Source organism: Lissotriton vulgaris, chromosome 8, assembly GCF_964263255.1.
Source record: "Lissotriton vulgaris chromosome 8, aLisVul1.2, whole genome shotgun sequence".
Lineage (NCBI taxonomy): Eukaryota > Metazoa > Chordata > Amphibia > Caudata > Salamandridae > Lissotriton > Lissotriton vulgaris.
In genome coordinates, this window is record NC_141696.1 from 327,074,467 (window position 1) to 327,094,356 (window position 19,890).

The window sequence follows — 19,890 nt, forward strand, 5'->3', positions numbered from 1 at the left end:
CCGGTGCCTACCCAAAAAGAATGGCAAATTAATGTGTCCTTGTGTAACGTAACTAGTGCTCATGTAAAGCGCTCCAATACCCTCGATTTTTGTTGCAGATTTCATATAAATCTGCAACAAAAATCTATCCACTGCGCCCATCAAAACGCTTCAAATGCATACGTTTGCAAAACGTGAAATAAATATTTAATTCAAGCCACCTCACAGGAGTGAGACAAGAAACACAAGCGTGTGTGCATGTGTATGTGCGCATGTATGTGTTTCTGAGTGCACATATGTGTAGGTATGTATGTGTGCTTGCATATATCTGCATGCATGTGTGAGTTTGTAAATGTATCTCCTCTTGTAATGCTGTATATGTATGTGCATGCTTGCTTTTGTATGTGCTCATGTGTGTGTATGCTTGTGTGGTTGCAACTATGTGTGTATGCGGCTGCAGCTGGCTATTTCCAAATGTGTGCATTTCTATTTCTGTGTATGCGTGTTTCTTACTATCTGTGCTTGCACGTTTTTGTGTGTCTATCCGTGCATCTATGTTTATTTTGAAAGATTTTTTAGTGCACATAAAGGGCTTTCCTCAAAACAATATCTGTGACAATAATTACTGGATGGGAAAAGATTAACCTCATTAGAACTAGTTTAGTACTTTAATTGAACAATCAGCAACTGTACGATGCCAAATTAAACTTTAGAGCGAACATGCCAGTCCCCAGCACCACGTGTCATGGTTTTTTTTGTTTGAGCTACGATGTGTTTGTTGTTGTTTGTAATCTAAGATTATGCAGTAGGTTCTGGTTTGTGAAATACATAATTCAGTTTAAAATCTTGTGGCTTCAAGAGCATATCACTCCATTGTTTCTTTTTTTCACAGCCAACATATTATTCTTGTCTCCCCTCTCTCCCCTCCCTCATAACCTATTTCCCATTTTCTGGTTCTCCAGCACCACAAGGTCATATGAATAGAAATAGTGCTATGCACATATCATCACTCCACTATATACAAAAAACTAAATTAAAAAACATTGTCATTTCTAACACCAAGAGCCTTAACTTTCACAAATGGGAGACCAATTGCATTGCAAATGCTTGTTTGTATTAGGCATGATATATTGAGTCAATGCATGGTGCAAAGTTTAGGGAACAGTTACAGGCCTTCCTCACACCCCCTTCAGCATTTCTTTGTGTTCTACTCAAATTTCAACCCCTACTCAGCTAACTTTTTCCTCAAATGATGAACCAGAGATAAATAATTTGCACATTTAACTTTCGCTGGAAATCTCTCCTGCTGGAGAAATATTTGTGGTCAGTGATTTTTGTTCATATAGGTGAACTACGTGTTAAGTGAGATGCCAAATTTGAGAAACAAAAAAAAATAAACCTAGCCAAAAAACATTTAAAAATAGTGGGGGCTTGCAAGCGTGGTTTGCATAGCTACAGGTGTCTTTAATTATAACCACAGGAAAAGGGTAAAGATTCCTCCAATCGCAACAATAGCACCAAAGAGTGGAATTGTGTACAAAACCGAACATTGAGAAAGCTGACTTGGAAAGACCAATATTGGCACTGGAGACATTTTAAAATAATTTGTAATCTAAAAAAAAGGCTGAAATAATTAAAGGTAAAGGGAGATCATAAAATCCGTGCCTACATCTTTGGCATTAATACCCAAAACATATGCTGAAATTGAAAAAAAAATCTGGTTTCCGGTCTGGGAAGAGATAATGCGCTTTTCAAGGAAAAAAGTATGCATCTTTTTGTTCTTGCCTGTTACAAAATTGCATTTAAGAGTAATTTTTGTGGAAAAATACTTTGGCGTCATATATATCAATAATGTCTGTGCTTGTGCACATTGGGCCTTATTACAAGTACCCCAGGTCTCCCGATGAGTCCTTTGAGAAGGTTACAGCCCTTCAGGATTACAATTTGTGATACTTTACACATAGATTTCAGTTGGCGAAACATCAGGGAAATCCATTTGGAAATCATCACTGAAACATCGGTTTCTGTAAGTTATTTGGGTAGTATATGTCACAATATGATCTTACCTTATATTTTCATGTGTTTTCGTTTGAAAATTGAGAATTTTGTTTTCTTTTTCAGATGAACTTCGTTTACAAGAAGTCACTATTTTCAAAATTTTATAAGCAGTCCATTGTGGCAGATGTCAGGTACATGTAGGCTTTTTTTAAGTTGTAAAAATTGTTGTGTTATTAATCTAATGCATTCTCCCTTGCAAAATTGTGTGCTCACAGCCTAAATACTGGCATGGTAGACAAAATGTTTATTGACCTTGTGACTGCTGGATCAAACTATCGTCTCTCATTAGAGAATGGACAGTTCAGTACTGCAGAACAGAAACCGGCGTTACCACTCAATGGTGATAGACACACACTGACCATACACACTGAATGTCCTCCTCTCTTTTCCAGCCCCAGTGCTATTATCCCTTTTACAATTACAGAGCTGGAATGGGAAGGCAGAAAGTCACTGCAGAATTTCACAGCTGTTTTGTGTGCTTTAGAACATATATTTTACCAAGGGTGTGCCTGTGTAAAGGGTGCCTCAATGTGCCCAGTGCTGGGTGGTGCATGGTTAAAGGCCCTTTGCAAAGCAAAGGCACCACCCAGAACCAACTTCTGAAAGCATAGATGTGCCAGGCGCTGCACCAAAAGCAGAACAGGCGGATAGTAAAACTTGCTAAGGAGAATGTTTTACATCTTACATTAGTGCACATGGATATCTATTGCAATTCAATTTTTCCTACCTTTATAATACCGAAGTTATCAAGTTTTTCCAATGGCCAGGGGAAATACATTTTTTATCATGAGACCCATAAAGTTCTCAGCCTTTTAATGTTTGGGTTTCTTGTGCTGTTAGTCAACTAAAATTGAACTTGTAGATGTGAATTACTCAGACATGGAGAACTTGGGGTAGTTGGAATTTGATGCATATTTATATTGTATAATTATATAGAAGAAGGGACCAAAACTAAAAAAACTGTTGGTGATAAATTAAGACTGTGCTAATGCCAACTTCAATGGCAATGGCTGTGCCATGACAGTGTTGCCATCAGCTCAACTTCTCCTACCCACCGAAGAAGTTAAAACTTCTTTGAAACATGTGCTCTCCGAACATATTTGCAGATGGACATTTGAAGTACTTATTAACAAATATTTAACAATGGAAGTGTCTGAAGTATTAGATATTTGCAGGTGGACACTTGAAGTACTTATTAACCCTTTGGATGCATAGGACAGCCCCTGGCCGTCCGACTTCACGGGTGGTGTGTGCGTCGCGCGGCCGGGAGCCATCCGATTTGCGCATGCGTGAAATTTCCCCGCACTGCGGGAAAATTTCGCCCCCAAATATTTAACAATGGAAGTGTCTGAAGTATTAGATATTTACAGATGGACATTTGAAGTACTTATTAACAAATATTTAACAATGGAAGTGTCTGAAGTATTGCTCATCTTCATACACTTCTCAAAGAGAAGTGTGAAAATAATTGAATGGCAGATGGCGAAACAGTGATTTAGGTTTAAGAAAAAATTATTAAATGAAACCTTCCCTATAATCATTCCCATACATTTTACAGTAATAGCTACAATACTCTGAGCAGTGCATAGGAGATACTGCAAGAGCCCCAAATTACCAACAAATCTGGGACTCTTTGCCCTCAAATGAATTCAGGAGTAATGCCATAGCCAGGCAATCTACCAACAGCATTTAAATTGAGTCAGATACAGAGGAATGCATGCAGAACCGTAGAATCTTTAATTCTTTGCAACATTCCATGAGAACACAGCCATACCACCTTCTTGTTAAAATGGCACTGATCAAACAAGTATTGAAACAACTAATTGCTAATGAGACAAACGAGATTTACAGAAAGTAGGATTGTAGCTCATCTCCCAACTCCATGCTGCCTGAATCCCATGTGATCTACAATGGCAATCCGATGTATGTCACCCATCTTGTCCAACTGTAGTCAATATCCCTTTCAGCAGACTTCATTTTCCACAATATATCGGGCTTAGTGTCATTTAGTGGGTAGCCCGTTCCCTGAGAAACAGAAATCACAGTTTCTAGTCCTCTTAATTTCATCTCCAACTTTTTTCCTTCTGAAGTGAATAGCATTGTTACACTCTACTTGGCAATTGTAACAATTTTATTGGTGAAACAAATACGTTGGTGTGGCTCTGTTGTAAGATGTTAAGTGGCACACAAAACAAATAATATAAATACAAATTAAATTACACATTCTGAAACATGTTTTAGCTGTAGTTCTTTTAAAACTGACAAAGCAAAACTCTCAGTGACTGGGTTAATCTGGCTCAATTCGAGCTAATGATAGAAGAATGTGAAAATGCTTAGTTGGGGTTAGTTAGGGTGAAACCCCACACAATTAGGAATTTCTTTCACAACACAGACTGGAAAAACCAGTTCAGCAGTTCAGTGGGATTTCATTCTTAATTGCAGACATTCCAAGTGACGATTCCAGCAGCTGTCCAGTAACTTTACATGGAATAATTCAAAACTTGTAATCTGGGGCTAAATTAATCTGGGGGTGCATATCTAAATTGCACAATACTGCATTGGGAAGTTTCTGAGACCTAGGGTCAAAATTGCATTGGTCTCCTTAAAAACCTTTTGAAGCAACCGTTGTAGGACTGTTGCTCACATAGCGCTATATTTCCACCAAAACAAAAAAGCTCATGGAAATCTTTGAGCACAAATTGTCCAAGGGATCTGCCAAAATCCCTCTCAAGAGAAACTACTATTGTTTAATTTTGCTTTGCCTCATTTCTCAGCAAAGTATAATTGCAACTCATACTGTAGCCATTCATGAGACTCACCTCAAGTGCAAACAATGTGATTGCCATGTTGGAGTGACAAGTTCAAGTTCAGAAATTTGTATAGCGCACTACTCACCCAGAGGGTCTCAAGGCGCTTGGGGGAGGGTGGGTGCATTACTTATATAATAGTCAGGTTTTTAGCTGCTTTCTAAAGGAGAGGTGGTTCTGTGTAAGGCGGAGGTGAGTGGGTAGAGAATTCCAGGTTTTGGCCGCTAAGTAGGAGAAAGATCTTCCTTCCATGGTGGATCTATTGATGCGCGGAATTGCCGCGAGGGCTTGATTGGATGAACGTAGTTGGCGGGTGGGTGTGTAGAAGGTCAGTCGTTTGTTGAGGCATTCGGGTCCTAGGTCGTAGAGGGCCTTGTGTTCAAGTTCAAGTTCAGAAATTTGTATAGCGCACTACTCACCCAGAGGGTCTCAAGGCGCTTGGGGGAGGGTGGGTGCATTACTTATCGAATAGTCAGGTTTTTAGCTGCTTTCTAAAGGAGAGGTGGTTCTGTGTAAGGCGGAGGTGAGTGGGTAGAGAATTCCCGGTTTTGGCCGCTAAGTAGGAGAAAGATCTTCCTCCCATGGTGGATCTATTGATGTGCGGAATTGCCACGAGGGCTTGATTGGATGAACGTAGTTGGCGGGTGGGTGTGTAGAAGGTCAGTCGTTTGTTGAGGCATTCGGGTCCTAGGTCGTAGAGGGCCTTGTGTGCGTGGGTGAGGACACGGAATGTTACTCTCTTGTTGACAGGAAGCCAGTGGAGATCTTTCAGGTGACCGGAAATGTGGGCTTGACGGGGGATGTCGAGTATGAGTCTGGCTGAGGCGTTTTGGATGCGTTGTAGTTTTTTCTGTAGTTTGGCTGTGGTTTCGGCGTAAAGGGTGTTTCCATAATCTAGTCGACTAGTGACTAATGCGTGGGTGACTGTTTTTCTTGTTTCGGTGGGGATCCAGCGGAAGATTTTTTTGAGCATGCGTAGGATGTTGAAGCATGATGGTGTAACGGCGTTGACTTGTCTGGTCATCGAGAGGGAGGAGTCTAGGATGAAGCCCAGGTTCCGTGCGTGATCTGTAGGTATGGGTTCTGTACCCAGAGCCGGTGGCCACCATGAGTCGTCCCAAGCAGAGGGGGACGATCCTAAGATGAGGACTTCCGTTTTGTCTGAGTTTAGTTTTAAACGGCTGTTCTTCAGCCAATCGGCTACTTCTTTCATTCCTTCGTGTAGATTGGTTTTGGCGGTTTTGGGGTCTTTGGTGAGGGAGAGGATTAGCTGGGTGTCATCAGCGTATGAGATGATGTTGAGGTCGTGTTGTCGCGCGATGGTTGCGAGGGGACTCATGTACACGTTGAAGAGGGTGGGACTGAGTGATGATCCTTGTGGTACGCCGCAGATGACTTCGGTGGCCTCTGATTTGAATGGGGGGAGGCGGACTCTTTGTGTTCTTCCGGCGAGGAACGAGATGATCCAGTCCAAGGCTTTTCCTTGTATTCTGACGTTGTTGAGGCATTGTATGAGGGTGTTATGACAGACTGTGTCGAAGGCGGCGGAGAGGTCAAGTAGGATGAGGGCAACTGATTCTCCGTTGTACAGTAGCGTTCGGATGTCATCCGTAGCAGCGATGAGGGCGGTTTCGGTGCTGTGTTTGGCTCGAAAGCCGGACTGTGAGGGGTCGAGTGAGTTGTTGGATTCAAGGAAGGCGGCGAGCTGGCTATTGACGGTTTTCTCGATGACGTTGGCCGGGAAGGGGAGGAGTGAGATGGGGCGGTAGTTCTTGAGTTCAGAGGGGTCCGCTGTGGGTTTCTTCCAAAGGGCGCTGAGTTCGGCATGTTTCCAGCTTTCTGGGAAGGTAGCGGAGTTGAGGGAGCAGTTGATGACATCGTGGAGATGGGGTGCGATGATGGAGTCTGCTTTGTTGAAGATGTGGCGTGGGCATGGATCAGTTGGTGAACCTGAGTGGATGGAGTTCATCAGACGGATGGTGTCTTCAGTAGTGATTGGGTTCCAGGCGCAGAGGTTGTGAGAGTGCTGTTTTGGATCGGAGGTGGGTGGAGTGGGTTGTTCTTCGGGCAGGTTTCCAAAGCTGTTATGAATGTCGATGATTTTGTTGTGGAAGAAAGAGGATAGGGAGTCGCAGAGGTCTTGGGAGGGAGTGATGTCGTTAGTGCCGGCGGTGGGGTTGGTAAATTCTTTGACTATGTTGAATAGTTCCTTGCTGTTTTGGGCGTTGTTGTCGAGTCGATCCTTGAATGCTGATTTCTTGGTGAATCTGATCAATTGGTGGTGTTTGCGGGTGGCGTCCTTGCAGGTGGTCAGGTTGTTAGTGGTTGGGTTTTTTCTCCAGGTTTTCTCGAGGGTACGACATAACTTCTTGGATTTCTTAAGGTCATCGTTGAACCAGGGGGCCTTTTTGTTACCTTGTTTGATCTGATGGATTTTCAAGGGTGCTAATTCGTCAGCGCTGTGGGTGATCCATTGTGTGAGTTTGGTGGCAGCTTGGTTTGGGTTCCATGATATGGCGGGGGGGTTTTGGTTAAGCGATGTGAAGAGTTGGTCGATGGTGATTTTGTTCCAGTTTCTTCGAGGAATGGGTTGTGGTGGGATGTGGGTCGTGGTCTTTTTGTAGCTGAAGTGAACGCATCTGTGGTCCGTCCAATGGAGAGCTGTGGTGTGATTGAAGGAGATATGTTTGCTGGAGGTGAAGATAGGGTTGAGCGTATGTCCGGCGAGGTGGGTGGGGGTGTCAACAAGTTGTTTGAGTCCGAGATTGGCCAGGTTGTCCAGAAGGGTGGTGGTGTTGTTGTCATTTTCTCTTTTCCAGGTGAAAGTTGAGGTCTCCCAGTAGAATGTAGTTCTCGGAGGTGAGGGCATGTGGGCTGATGAAGTCAGTGATGTCTTCATTGAATTGTGTGCGGGTTCCTGGTGATCTGTAGATGAGGGTGCCTCTAAGTGTGGTCCTGGGGTCGGTGTGGAGCTGGAAGTGAAGGTGTTCGGCGGTCGCGAGGTTATCGTCGGAGCTGGTCGTGATTCGGATGTTGTTCTTATGGACGATGGCGATGCCTCCTCCTGTTTGGTTGGTGCGGTCCTTTCGGATGATCTTGTAGCCGTCCGGGATGGCTATGGCGATGTCGGGCGCTGATGAGGCGTTCATCCAGGTTTCTGTAAGGAAGGCGACGTCCGGTGAAGTAGTGTCGAGTAGGTCCCAGAGTTCAGTGGCATGTTTGTGGATCGATCGGGTGTTCAGCAGGATACACTTCAGGTGGTTAGAGACGGAGTTTTGTTTGGAGGAGGAGGAGTTGGCATGGGTACTGATGCAGGCGAACTTGCAGGAGTGGCAGGCGAATGGTCCGTTGGTGTGTCCTGGGGTAGCTACGCAGCATTGTGGGGTGAGTCCTGGGTTAAGGGCAAGGAGAGTAGCGACGTCATATGTTAAGTGAGTGGGGTGGGTTTTGCGAGGGCCAGGGGGTCTGGCGCTGGGCGCGGTCCAGGCGCGGACGTGCGTAGACGGGCTTACCTTTGACGCACCTTCGGCGCGCATAGGGCGCGACCGCTGCGCGCGGGAGCATCTGTCATATATTGATGGTGGAGGGGCGGGGGCGAGGGAGGGTCAGCTGGGAGGCGGGTTGGCTGGTCCCAACAGAAGCAAAGGCATTCAGCAAATAGCTGCCTTCCTTAATGTAGAGAAGTAATTCAACCAGCTTGCATATTTTCTTCCTCACAAGGATCCTGGCATACAAAACAAAGTCATAGTAGAGCGTATTCAAAAGGGGTCAATGATTGAGTGCATTGGAAAATGTTAAATCTGTCCTGAGACCAAAACTATTTGCACATGATAGCCATTCTCCCAGTGGCGTAACGAACCTTGAGGGGGCCCCCTGCAGGGTAAGTGAAGGGGCTCCCTCCGGACTCAATCTAGAGCTCCCCAGCAGAAGTGCCGTGCTGACAGGGCCCCCTGGAGGGTGAGGGCCCCCCCGCACCACGGGGGCTGCAGGGGCCTGTGTTACGCCCCTGCATTCTCCAATTGGTGTTCAGCTTTCTGGCCTGCTTGACTCGGCTTCTCCATCACATTTATAGCGAGCAATAGGAAGAGTTTTTACTCAAGGCATTGTATGAGACGATGACCCTCAAAACCCAAGGTGGAAGAAAGTAATTTAACAAAAAGCATCCATTTTTTTCTCAGTTTCAAACTTCTACCAAATGAGAGAAACAGTAGCGCATTTTCTTAGGAGGCCAGATATCTGCAAATAATCTTTCATAGCTCATACAGTGCCTTGAAAGCTCCATTATTTGGAGAAAAGTTAGAGCCTTGTTATTGGTAACTTTACATTTTTCTTGAAATTGTGTATGTGTTAATAGTGGTACTCTAGAAATACGACATTCTAAACACATTTAGATTGTATCAGGTCACATTACTGTCTGTGGAATCTTCCAATCAAGTTACGTGGTGTGAGAATATTACTCATTAATCATTGTTCATATTTTTCAGCAATAACAACAATGGTGGCCTGCTTGTCCATTTCTGGTTGCAATTTGTGGTGCCGCACACTGAAGGCCAAGTGTTCTGTGAAGACTGCATTGGGGCCATCTTAAAGGATTCCATCCAGACTAGTATATTGAACCGCACCTCCATTGGAACCCTCCAGAGCCTTGCTGTGGATATAGATTCTGTAGTTTTAAATGGTAAGTGCTTGTATCTTTTGACATAGTTATGGTTAAAGCATGTGGAACCGCAGACTTTAAAATGTAGCAAATACAATGAACAGTGCAAGAACCTTAAAGTATTTTCTAGAATATTGCTAGGAGAAGGATATTGATCTATTGGAGAATTGGCTCTGGGTCTATGTTTCCCTCTATGATGACTTCCTTTAATTGATATTGATACGTGAATCTTGTCTTTACTTAGGTGCTAATAGTACATGCAATAAATCCAAACATAGCAGGGAATTATCCTTTCTGTGGTACTGTGTGTTTTCAGTTGTGGAATGTGCACAATCTCAGATTATGTGTTGATTGTCTCCACAATTTGTGCGAAGTATTTCCTGGCAAAAATTATATAGGCTAATCTGTGGGTGGAATAATTGCTGTAAATCTCAGAGTCTTAGTTTGTGCGCAGATTGCTGTTTGCACTCTAAACGGGACTGTGAGACAATCAGAATGAAGGCATGGATGTTTTCTCTGTTTGGATTTTTTCTGTTTTTATCCTGAATGTCTTTTTCCTGTAAATGTTGGTTGCACCTTTCTCTGCCCATCTTGTGAAACTCCTTTTGACATAAAGGTGGGCAGTGGATTTCCTGCAAGAAAGGTCGCAACCAAAGACTTTCCCATAGGATGTTGAATTCAGAATGAGATGGAGGAAGTTCCCTCTCAGTCTGAATTCAACATTCTATGGAAAAGTCTTGGGTTTGACAGCAAAAAAATTAATTCAAATAACTGCTACCCCACCTCAATTGCCATATGCCACCAAAACAATAAATGCCATCTCGTGCGTACGCCAAGGGATCCTTTTCAGATATTTATGGAGGAACCATAAATGACAAACATACACAGGCTGGCCCTTTTGAAACATACAGTATGTAATGAAAGCTTTCGTTCTTTTACAAAATGTAGTCACATATCCTCAGTGTGACAGTAAAAGAATAATACCTTTGCTAAGGTTAATTGTTTACACTAGACTGGAAAGGGACCCTAAGCCTGTCTATAATTTTCAAGGAAGGGCCTTATTACATCGAAGGATATGTAAACACAATTATTGCAAAATCAGTGATCAAATGCAGCAAGAGACAGTTCATGTTTTCCATTTTTAATTAGCTGTTAAAATGTGTATGCATTGTAGATATAAGATAACGCATATTGTGTAAGGTGTTTGCCTTGATCGACAGACAGATCAATTTTCTGCTTAACATAAGCTGGAGTTACACTCTAGGTACTCATCACATAGGATTTCCTAACAGTCATGAATTAGTACTCTAGCGTTGCAGCCCTGGCAGATAGGATAAAAACTGGCCCCATTCGCAAAAAGGAAATGGGGATTTAAATGTTTGCTTCTATGTTTGAAGTATATTTCGGATTTTCGGGGAATTGATGGAGTTCCATTAGTACTCCTGGAAGATGCAACCTCCAAGGTGACCCAAGAATATTAACAAGCAACTTTTGTGAATTCCATTTTTGACAATGCAGAGGCATTGCTACCTGTCTACTTGTGCATAGTGCACATGTATGCACACCCCCCTCAACTTCAGGGAGTGCTTTTTTAAATTTAATTGCCACAGTTGAAACACATTTACTCCTGCACTGAAGAGGAATACACATTTAATTACTTCTTTCCTAGGTGATAATTCGCCATTGAAAAGTTTGCGAAATAGCCACAAACGTTCTGGAAACTTACAAACTTTGTTACCTAACTTTCTAGAGCATTTTGTCTCTGCAATACCCACTCCTTACTAAAAGCATAAGAATTACTATTACAAAACATATGTGTGAGTAATTCTTTTTAGATGTGTTAAACTAACTGGGTAATTTAGACCAAGGTCTGTGGCCCGTCAACCTACCTGGCATAGAAATCTCACCAAAATAAGAGATCCCTCCATTATGGCGGGAATCATTGTGGTAAAATGCTTTTGCCAAAGGGGTTCTGGCACTTTCATCAAATTTGTAATGGGGGTCTGGCTACTTTTTATGCGCTTACTTTTTTGAGCAGAAATAACCCCTCAGAGTAGGCATGAGCGAATTTTGCGGATCTCGCGTTCGCGAATTTTGCGGATTTGCGGATTCGCAATCCGCAAAATCCGCGAATTCCCGCGAATTTGCGGATTTTTTTTTTTTGTGTTCGCCCGTGTTTCTGCCAGTTCGCGAGGGTTTTGTACACTTTCGCAAATTGCGAACTTACCTGTCGGGTCGCAAGTTTCGCGAACTTGTTGTTTCTACGTGTCCAGCCTGTTTGGGACACTCTTCTTCATCACTGCCACTCTCTGTCACCACTGCCACTCTCTGACTACTCATGCCACCCTCTGGCCCACCCATGCCACCCTCTGTTTCATCACCACACCCTCTGGTTGTCCAGTGTACATTATTTTCGGCAAAGCAAAGCACACCTTCCCTGCCTCAAGTGACCTGAATTAATTTGGGGCTGATTAATGTGTCACAGAATATTTTTTTAGCTGGCACCTGCTTCCTTAGTGCGCCCTGATTAGTGATCTTTTGCACTTGCTAAGTGCTTTCATTGTTGCAAAATTAGTTACAACACCTGCCCTGCCCCAACTGACAATAATGAATTAGGGGCTGATTAATGGATTTTAACTTCCAGCCTGGCTCCTGCTTGTCTCCCTTAGCTGTAATTCAGGACCTTTGTGGCATATGTGTAACTATTCTGAGGTTCAGAGCAGGGTCACATAATAGTTTCAACTGGCAACTGAACTCTGGAGGGGCCCCTCAGGAAGCACTACAGGAAATGGCTACTAATGATGAGCCTGAACTTTTGAACCTGGTAAGTAGTTACTTTCAGTTTTGCTAAGATCGTATTTCTGCAATTTTGCACTTATTCGCGGGGCGCGAACTCACGCGAACTCACGCGAACAGTGCGAGCAGTGCGAGCAAAATCCGCTGCTCGCGGATTTGCGGATTTTGCGGGAGATTCGCAAATCTCGCGGATTGCGGATTTCCCGAAAATCCGCAAAATCCGCGAGCGGAACGGATTTTCCGCCCACCCCTACCTCAGAGCCGAGTTGTATTTCTGCAACATGAAAAGAAGAAATAGGCGTGACACACAGAAAATTTTCTCCATGAATGTGGTGAACAGAAATTTTTCTTGTCTGGGTCATGGCGGTCACAGACAGAAAAAATATATTTCAGAGGGGCTTCTGATGTACTGGCCAGAAGGCCCTGTGGTGTAGGGTGACCAACCGTCCGTAAATTTCACGGACAGTCTGTAATTTTGGCTGTCTGTCCGTTGTCCGTAAAGGATTCTTTAACGGACGCCATTTGTCCGTAATTTTAACCGGGCACAGCTTGCCCCCACCTCCCTTCTTGACTCCGATGCTGTATGAAAGCTCAGACCCCCAGCAGCTTTGTAGAGGCACAGCGGGATGGCAACCCTCACACCTCCAGCCCTTGATGAGCTGTTAAGAGGTGCTTGACGGTGACAGAGGGAGGGGCTGCAGGTTCAGGAGCAGGGGGCATCCATTCACATGCAAACCGTCCTGAATGTGTCTTGTATCTGCTATTTAGAGGGGCCGCCGCCTCACACATTCCATTTCTACCCAGGGCCCCAAACATCCTAGACTCGGCCAGATTACACCCCTGATTACACTGAGGCAGCACCTGCTTCTCTTCACCGAGCTTAATTACTGTCACTAAATTGTAAGCAAACCTCGGTTCTTCAAACATGCATAATGTAGTACAATAAAGAAATGGCACAATCGCACCCACACTAACAAAGTATGGAGGACAATCAGTTCAATCAGTTCTCTTAGAGTATCTCCTGTAAGTACTGTATATCACAGTGGGGGGTGGCATTTTGGACAGAGAGCCTGTCTTCTCGTTGTCTTGTGCAGGAGGGGGCGAGAAGCCCAAGATGATACTAGAATACTGCATGCCCACCCCTGTGCCCACCCTGGTGGATCACGTTCCCTCTCCTGTGATGACTCCTGCTCCTGTCCCCCCATGTTGTGGCTCCAGTCCACCCCCGCCTGTGATGGCTCCTGTCCCGCCCTGTGATGGCTCCTGTCCCCTCTCTCCCTCCCCCCCCGCCTGTGGTGGATCCTGTCCCCCCCTGTGGTGGATCCTGTCTCCGCCCTGGGTGGCTTCTGTCCAAGTCCTGGAACGGCCCCTGCAGCGAGGGTGAAGTTCTTGATGGGCCTCTTCTCAAAAGGGCTCAGCTCAAAATTAATATGAAAAGGTGGGCGAGTGAGTAAGTGAAGGGATGGCTGGATGAATTAGTGAAAGGGTGAATGGATGAATGAAAGATTGAATAAATGGATAATGAGAGAGGATAGATGGATTGATGAGTGAGGGGAAGGATGGAGAGAAAATGTAAATAGCTGGATGTATGGGTGGAAGGGTAGCTGGGTGATTGATGAGGGCAAGGATGATGGATGGAGGGGAAGGATGGATGGATGAGGGGAAGGATGGATGGATGGGGGGAGGATAAATGGATGAGGGGAAGGATGGATGGATGAGGGGAAGGATGGATGGATGGGATGGATGGATGGATGGATGGGTGAGGGGAAGGATGATGGATGAGGAGAAGGATGAATGGATGGATGATGGATGGAGGGGAAGGATGGATGGATGAAAGAATGGATGGATGGATGGGTGAGGGGAAGGATGGATGAAAGGAAGGATGGATGAGGGGAAGGATGGATGGATGATGAGGGGAAGGACAGATGGATGGATGATGAGGGGAAGGATGGATGGATGGATGGATGGATGGATGGATGGATGGATGGATGATGAGGGAAAAGGATGGATGGATGATGAGGGGAAGGATGGATGGATGATGAGGGAAAAGGATGGATGGATGATGAGGGAAAAGGATGGATGGATGATGAGGGGAAGGATGGATGGATGGATGGATGATGAGGGGATGGATGATGAGGGGAAGGACAGATGGATGGATGTATGGATGATGGGTGGGTGAAAGGATGGATGGATGGATGGAGAGTGGGCGAAAGGATGGATGGATGGATAAGTGGGTGGGTGAAAGGATGGATGGATGGATGATGAGTGGGTGGGTGAAAGGATGGATGGATGATGAGTGGGTGGGTGAAAGGATGGATGGGTGGGTGGGTGAAAGGATGGATCAGTGGATTGGATGGTGGGTGGGTGAAAGGATGGATGGATGAGTGGGTGGGTGGATGGTGGGTGGGTGGATGATGGGGGTAGGTGGATGAGTGAAATGATGGATGGATTGATGGATTGATAAGTGCAAGGGTGAATGAATGGACATATGAGTGAAAGGGTGGGTGTAAGGATGGATTAGTGAGTGAAAGGGAGGGTAGATGGACAAAAGGATGAATAGATGTGTGAAGGAGTGAAATGATAGATGGATGAGTGATAGGGGCAATGGATGGATTCATGAGTGGATGAGTAAATGGATGGATGGGTGGGTGGATGGATGGATGGAAGGAAGGCTAAGTGAAAGGGTCGATGGAGAGAGAAAGGGAGGATGGATGGATGACTAAAAGAGTGGATGGGTGGAAGGATTAGTAAGTGAAAGGATGGCTGGATTGGTGAAAGGGTAAATGGCTGAATGGATGAGTGAATGGATGCATGGGATGAAGAGTGGATGGACAAGTGTACAGATGAATAGGGTGAAAGGGTGGATGGATGGATGGATAATGGAGGATGAGTGAAAGGATGGATGAGGGGATGGATGCAGGGATGGATGAGTGAAATGATAGATGGAAGGATACATGATGGATAGGTTTGAAAATGGTTGAATATGTTTGGAAATGGCTGGGCTTACTTATATACTATTGCGCGACCTCTGATGTGTCTGTAAAACGTAACTATTGTCCTAAAGTTTTGTCCTGAATTTTGACCTCCTGTCCTGAATTTGTGTCCTGAATTTTGACCCTTTGTCCTGAATTTTTACACTCACCGTCCTGAATTTGCACCAATGCCAGTTGATCACCCTACTGTGGTGGCTGGGCTGCCAGGTCAGAAAGTAGACACCTAAGCTAGGTGCAATCGGAAACCAAGCAGTTCCGGACTTCTAAGGCAAGGGAACCATGTATTTGACTTTGTAGGAGATCGACCAAACCTTAAATGACTCAGAATCACAAACATGACTTCATGCTTGTAAAATGCCGTTTTAATATGTGGGCTCAACTTCAGTGCTTAATTTGAGCCAGTGGTTACGGTGCTTGGCCCCAGCACTTAATTGTCAACACCCGCGTATGTGACAGTCTGCCACAAGGGGGCGCTGTCTGGTGGTGTTGGTTGTATAATTAGCAACTCTGGCAGGGGCAATAGGTGGTACAAGTTTCAGTGGCCTCCTGATGAGAGCCTTGGCACTTTCTTTTTTTAAACAAATTAAGCACTGTCAACTTATATGAGCAAATCACGTGGGTCCAATGTCAGCCAAACGATTCTATCTTTGTTGCAGGAAATAAGCAGGACCCCTCAATGTTAAAACACTAATTCATAATTATATGCACAATTAGTGATCACTTGTAACCAAGATTACATGCTGTGCAAGGGGATTTTACTAATTTTATGGCTAGATTTTACAACCTGAATGTATTTTACCCTTCTGTGTTGGTAACTGGGAAGGGAAAGATATCTAATTTTTTCATATGAACTATGGCTGGGCTCCCACAAAGTTAAACAATTTAGGGTCACAAATTCAACGTTATTTTGCATTTACAAACCAACATTTGGAACTCAATTAAATTTAATTCAAAATAAGCTTTATTCGATTTAAACAATTAAATCATAAAAGCACAATACATAGAAATAAAATTAATATCTTACAAGTTGCTTGGCGTACAGAATTTGAAAATAACAATCATGTTAATAAAACCAACACATCAAATCTTAACATCCATATGCACACTAGGTTTAAAATAAATCATGTAAAAGTTAAAATAAGGGAGATAAGATTGATTTTCTGATTCTAATTACACCCTTCATATATTTAGTTAAATGACCAATAAAATGTCTTAATCTAAAAGTTGTAATTTAAAAAAGCAGGACGGCATTCTCTCAAGCCTATTTCCTTGAAAATAGGCAAAATCCATATTTTCCGTAATAAAGCGTAAAATTTACCGAAAAACAAAACATGTATAGTGGTCTGGGTAGAAATCTTGTCAAAGGGGCAAGGACCTAAAAGTCGGGACCAGCCATTCATATTTGGGAACAAGATCATTCTATAAAAATTGCCTAAATGGAAGCAGGTTAACAACATCCTATCATAGCTCCCCTTCACACTTGCTAGATAAGGTTGTATCCCTGGTTGTATTAGTAACAGTTGCTTCTCTCTGACAGACGGTTTAGTTATATTATGAGAGAGTCTGTTAGTCTCCAGAAAATCAATACAAGCAAACTTTAAGGCTTTCCTTGGCAGTATAGCAATACTGGCCGGATTAGAAAAATATTCTGGGCATCCCAAATCAACCACAACGTTTTTAACATAATTAAGCCATGGAATACAAGACACCCCTTGAAATTTGAGGCAATCATTACTAATGTCACTATTAAGACCAGCGGTGGTACTAGACGATAACTTGTGCCATAATAAAACTGGCTGTATTTTGTTTAATCCAATAAATACGGCATTCCAAGTTCTACGTGGTAGATATGCATAGCTGTACTATTAGGGACCGCTAAAAGATACCTTAAAAGACATTCTCAACTGACTGTAATGGTTGTACATCCGCATAGCCCCCGGTTCTGGCTCCATATATGGCTATTGAGATAGATTTAGCTTTGTACATTTTTATCAAATCAACAATAGGTAACTTCCCAATTTCCTAGCAAAGTTCACTAAAGCTGCTGTAGCTTTTGCGAATAACAATTTCCTCGATATTATAGCATTTACCCAGGAGCCCCTTTTTTCAATATCTATTCCCAGTATGAAAAGTAACTAGCAAATTCAAGCTTTTTGTGGTTATTAAAAATATCTCAACACTTTACGCTATTCTTTCCGCATTTCATAACATATGTTTAAGTAATGTTAACCTGGAGGTCTAGATTTGACATAAAAGTTACAAAGCATCGTTCGCATATAGTAACACTGCAATTAGACGATTACCGATTCGAGAGGAGTCATGACATGCTTTAGATAATACTGTGCCTAATCCGTTTACATGCAGAGTTAAATAAAGGGGTCGAGCACACACCCCTGGCTTACCTCTTTTCTAACAGGGAATTTATAACTACACTCACCTGCGCTTCCAGATCGGACACTAGTCTTTGCATTTTGATACAATTGCCTTAGAAAGTTGACAAGTTCGGTGTCCACACCCATACCCCTAGGATGTGCCAGAGCTTGGGGTGGCTAACGCAATCAAATGCCAAACTCAAGTCGACAAATGCCAGGTAAAGATTCCCACTTTTAGCTGGTATGAATTTACCCAAAATTAAATTTAAATTTAGACCTTGTTCAATAGTGCCTAATCCTTGTCGGAAACCGTATTGCAGTTCCCTGATTATAGCAATGTCCTCAGCCCATGTCTGCAATCTGTTTAAAATAATTTGCCGGCCACATTCACAAATAAATCCGGAATGTGAAGTTAGTCTATAGCATACCGGGTCATTACAGTCTCCTTTTTTAAAAATGGGTAGAAGAATTGACTAAGACCAGGTAGGAATAAGGCCATGCTTACAACAGGCTTTTAAAACAGATGTTAAAAGTGTGCCACGTAGGAAGGGATTAGATGTATACAAGTCCACAGAAACACTGTCAGGGCCGGGAGCTTTCCCTCCTGCACTTGCATTAATTGCAGCTATAACTTCTTCCACAGTAAAACCAATGTCAATTGGGAGGAAATACGCGGGCAGAGTTCCCAAGTCATGATGACAGGTATCAGGAAGAAACAGTCACCCATTGATCCTCACTAATACTTATCTCAATAAAGGGTATTTTTTAGGAGCCAAAAAAGGGGTATTCACAGTTTTCCAAAAACCTGTATTGTCTTTTAATTCAGATGCTAATTGGAGGGCCCACCATGCTACTGATCTAATGGCCCCCTTGCGTTCTTTAAGCGAGGTTCTATATGTCTTTCTGGCCAACTTGATTTCTAGCTGATCTCTAACAGGTTATGTAAGGCATTTTTCAGGGATGCATGGGCTTTGGAGCAGTTAGTATCAAACCAATCGGTCTTACCAATAAGGGTTTTTTGGGGTTCTACTGATAAGTTCTTCTTTATCACCGATGATATACTTAAAAAGGAATTAAGGATGACAGAGTCAGTAGCAGCCTCGCCGAGACAAACTGCAAATTCAGATTCATAGTGAATACACTCAGACAATTTAATAGTATATCCATTGCATTTATCAATAGCTATGTCCTGTACTAGATGTTTAGTCTGAGCTTTTCTGTTTAACGCATTGGCTGGTAATTCTATAATAATGCTAATAAGAAAATGATCAATATAGGCAACGTTATGTGTTGTAAAATTGAGTATCTGCTTAACTATCTATTAGACACTAAAACAAAATCAATAATAGAACACATCCCTCGTCCATTAAAAGTGCAGCTAAATGGTACTAAGGGTGAACATCGGTTTGTTTAGCAAAACCCATAACCGCAGAGTACATGATGGTATTTAGTTGGTCTTCAAATAAAGAATGCGAAAAGTGGGTGACATGAGCCCCATCATCTGTCATTAGACCACAATTCGCTCTTTCGGAATGGGGACACAATGCGGAGTTACAACCCCCCCCCCCCCCCAGATTACACAGATATCCTTGTTGATCTCCTATTGCATGTTATGCATTTCCTTCTGTAGATGTCTCAGACCACATCTGCCTGTTCTTTTGAACAATTATTATAAAAAGTCATAAGGACTGTACGGTATGTGTTGTCAATATACAATTTTAATACCTGATAATGGGTATTTGAGACCGTGAATTTTAATTTTTTAACATTCATCCTGTGTGAAACATAGATGCATAAGCTTCACTTCTTCCTCCCGTGACTTCATGGTACCTACGGGGTATGAAATGTTTTCTATCCATTAATAGGCAACGCACTAGCCACCCAGGTTTCCTGACAGCATAATAAATCATAAGCTTCTACAAAATCAGTCCAGGCAGGGTTGGAAAGTTTAGTATACAGACCTACCACGTTCCAAAATAAAATTTTGCTTAAACCTCTCCTACCCTCTCCCTGGTTACTATCCCCCTTGCTGATTTTGTCCATAGCTGTGCTGGTGTGATGATCTACCGATAACCTGAGATTATAGGGAGGAACAGGGGTGTTTTTATCATTCCTTCCCTTTCCTTTATTGTTAGATATAGTACTACCTCTATCAGGATATGTACTGGTATTATGATTAACTTGTGGCCTAAAGTTGCGGGGAGAACGAGGGTGTTTGTATCATACAT

The 19,890-nt window shown here is 43.2% G+C and overlaps 1 protein-coding gene across 1 annotated transcript in view; it reads left to right on the plus strand.

The window, feature by feature from the left end:
• Positions 1-2,097: 2,097 nt before the first annotated feature.
• Positions 2,098-19,890, plus strand: part of TMPRSS7 (transmembrane serine protease 7) — a 454,018-nt gene continuing 436,225 nt past the window's right edge. Inside the window, exons 1-2 of the mRNA XM_086933268.1 lie at positions 2,098-2,168; positions 9,329-9,522. Coding sequence (XP_086789394.1) covers positions 2,101-2,168; positions 9,329-9,522 — 262 coding nt within the window. The 5' untranslated portion in view covers positions 2,098-2,100. The remainder of the gene's footprint in view (positions 2,169-9,328; positions 9,523-19,890) is intronic.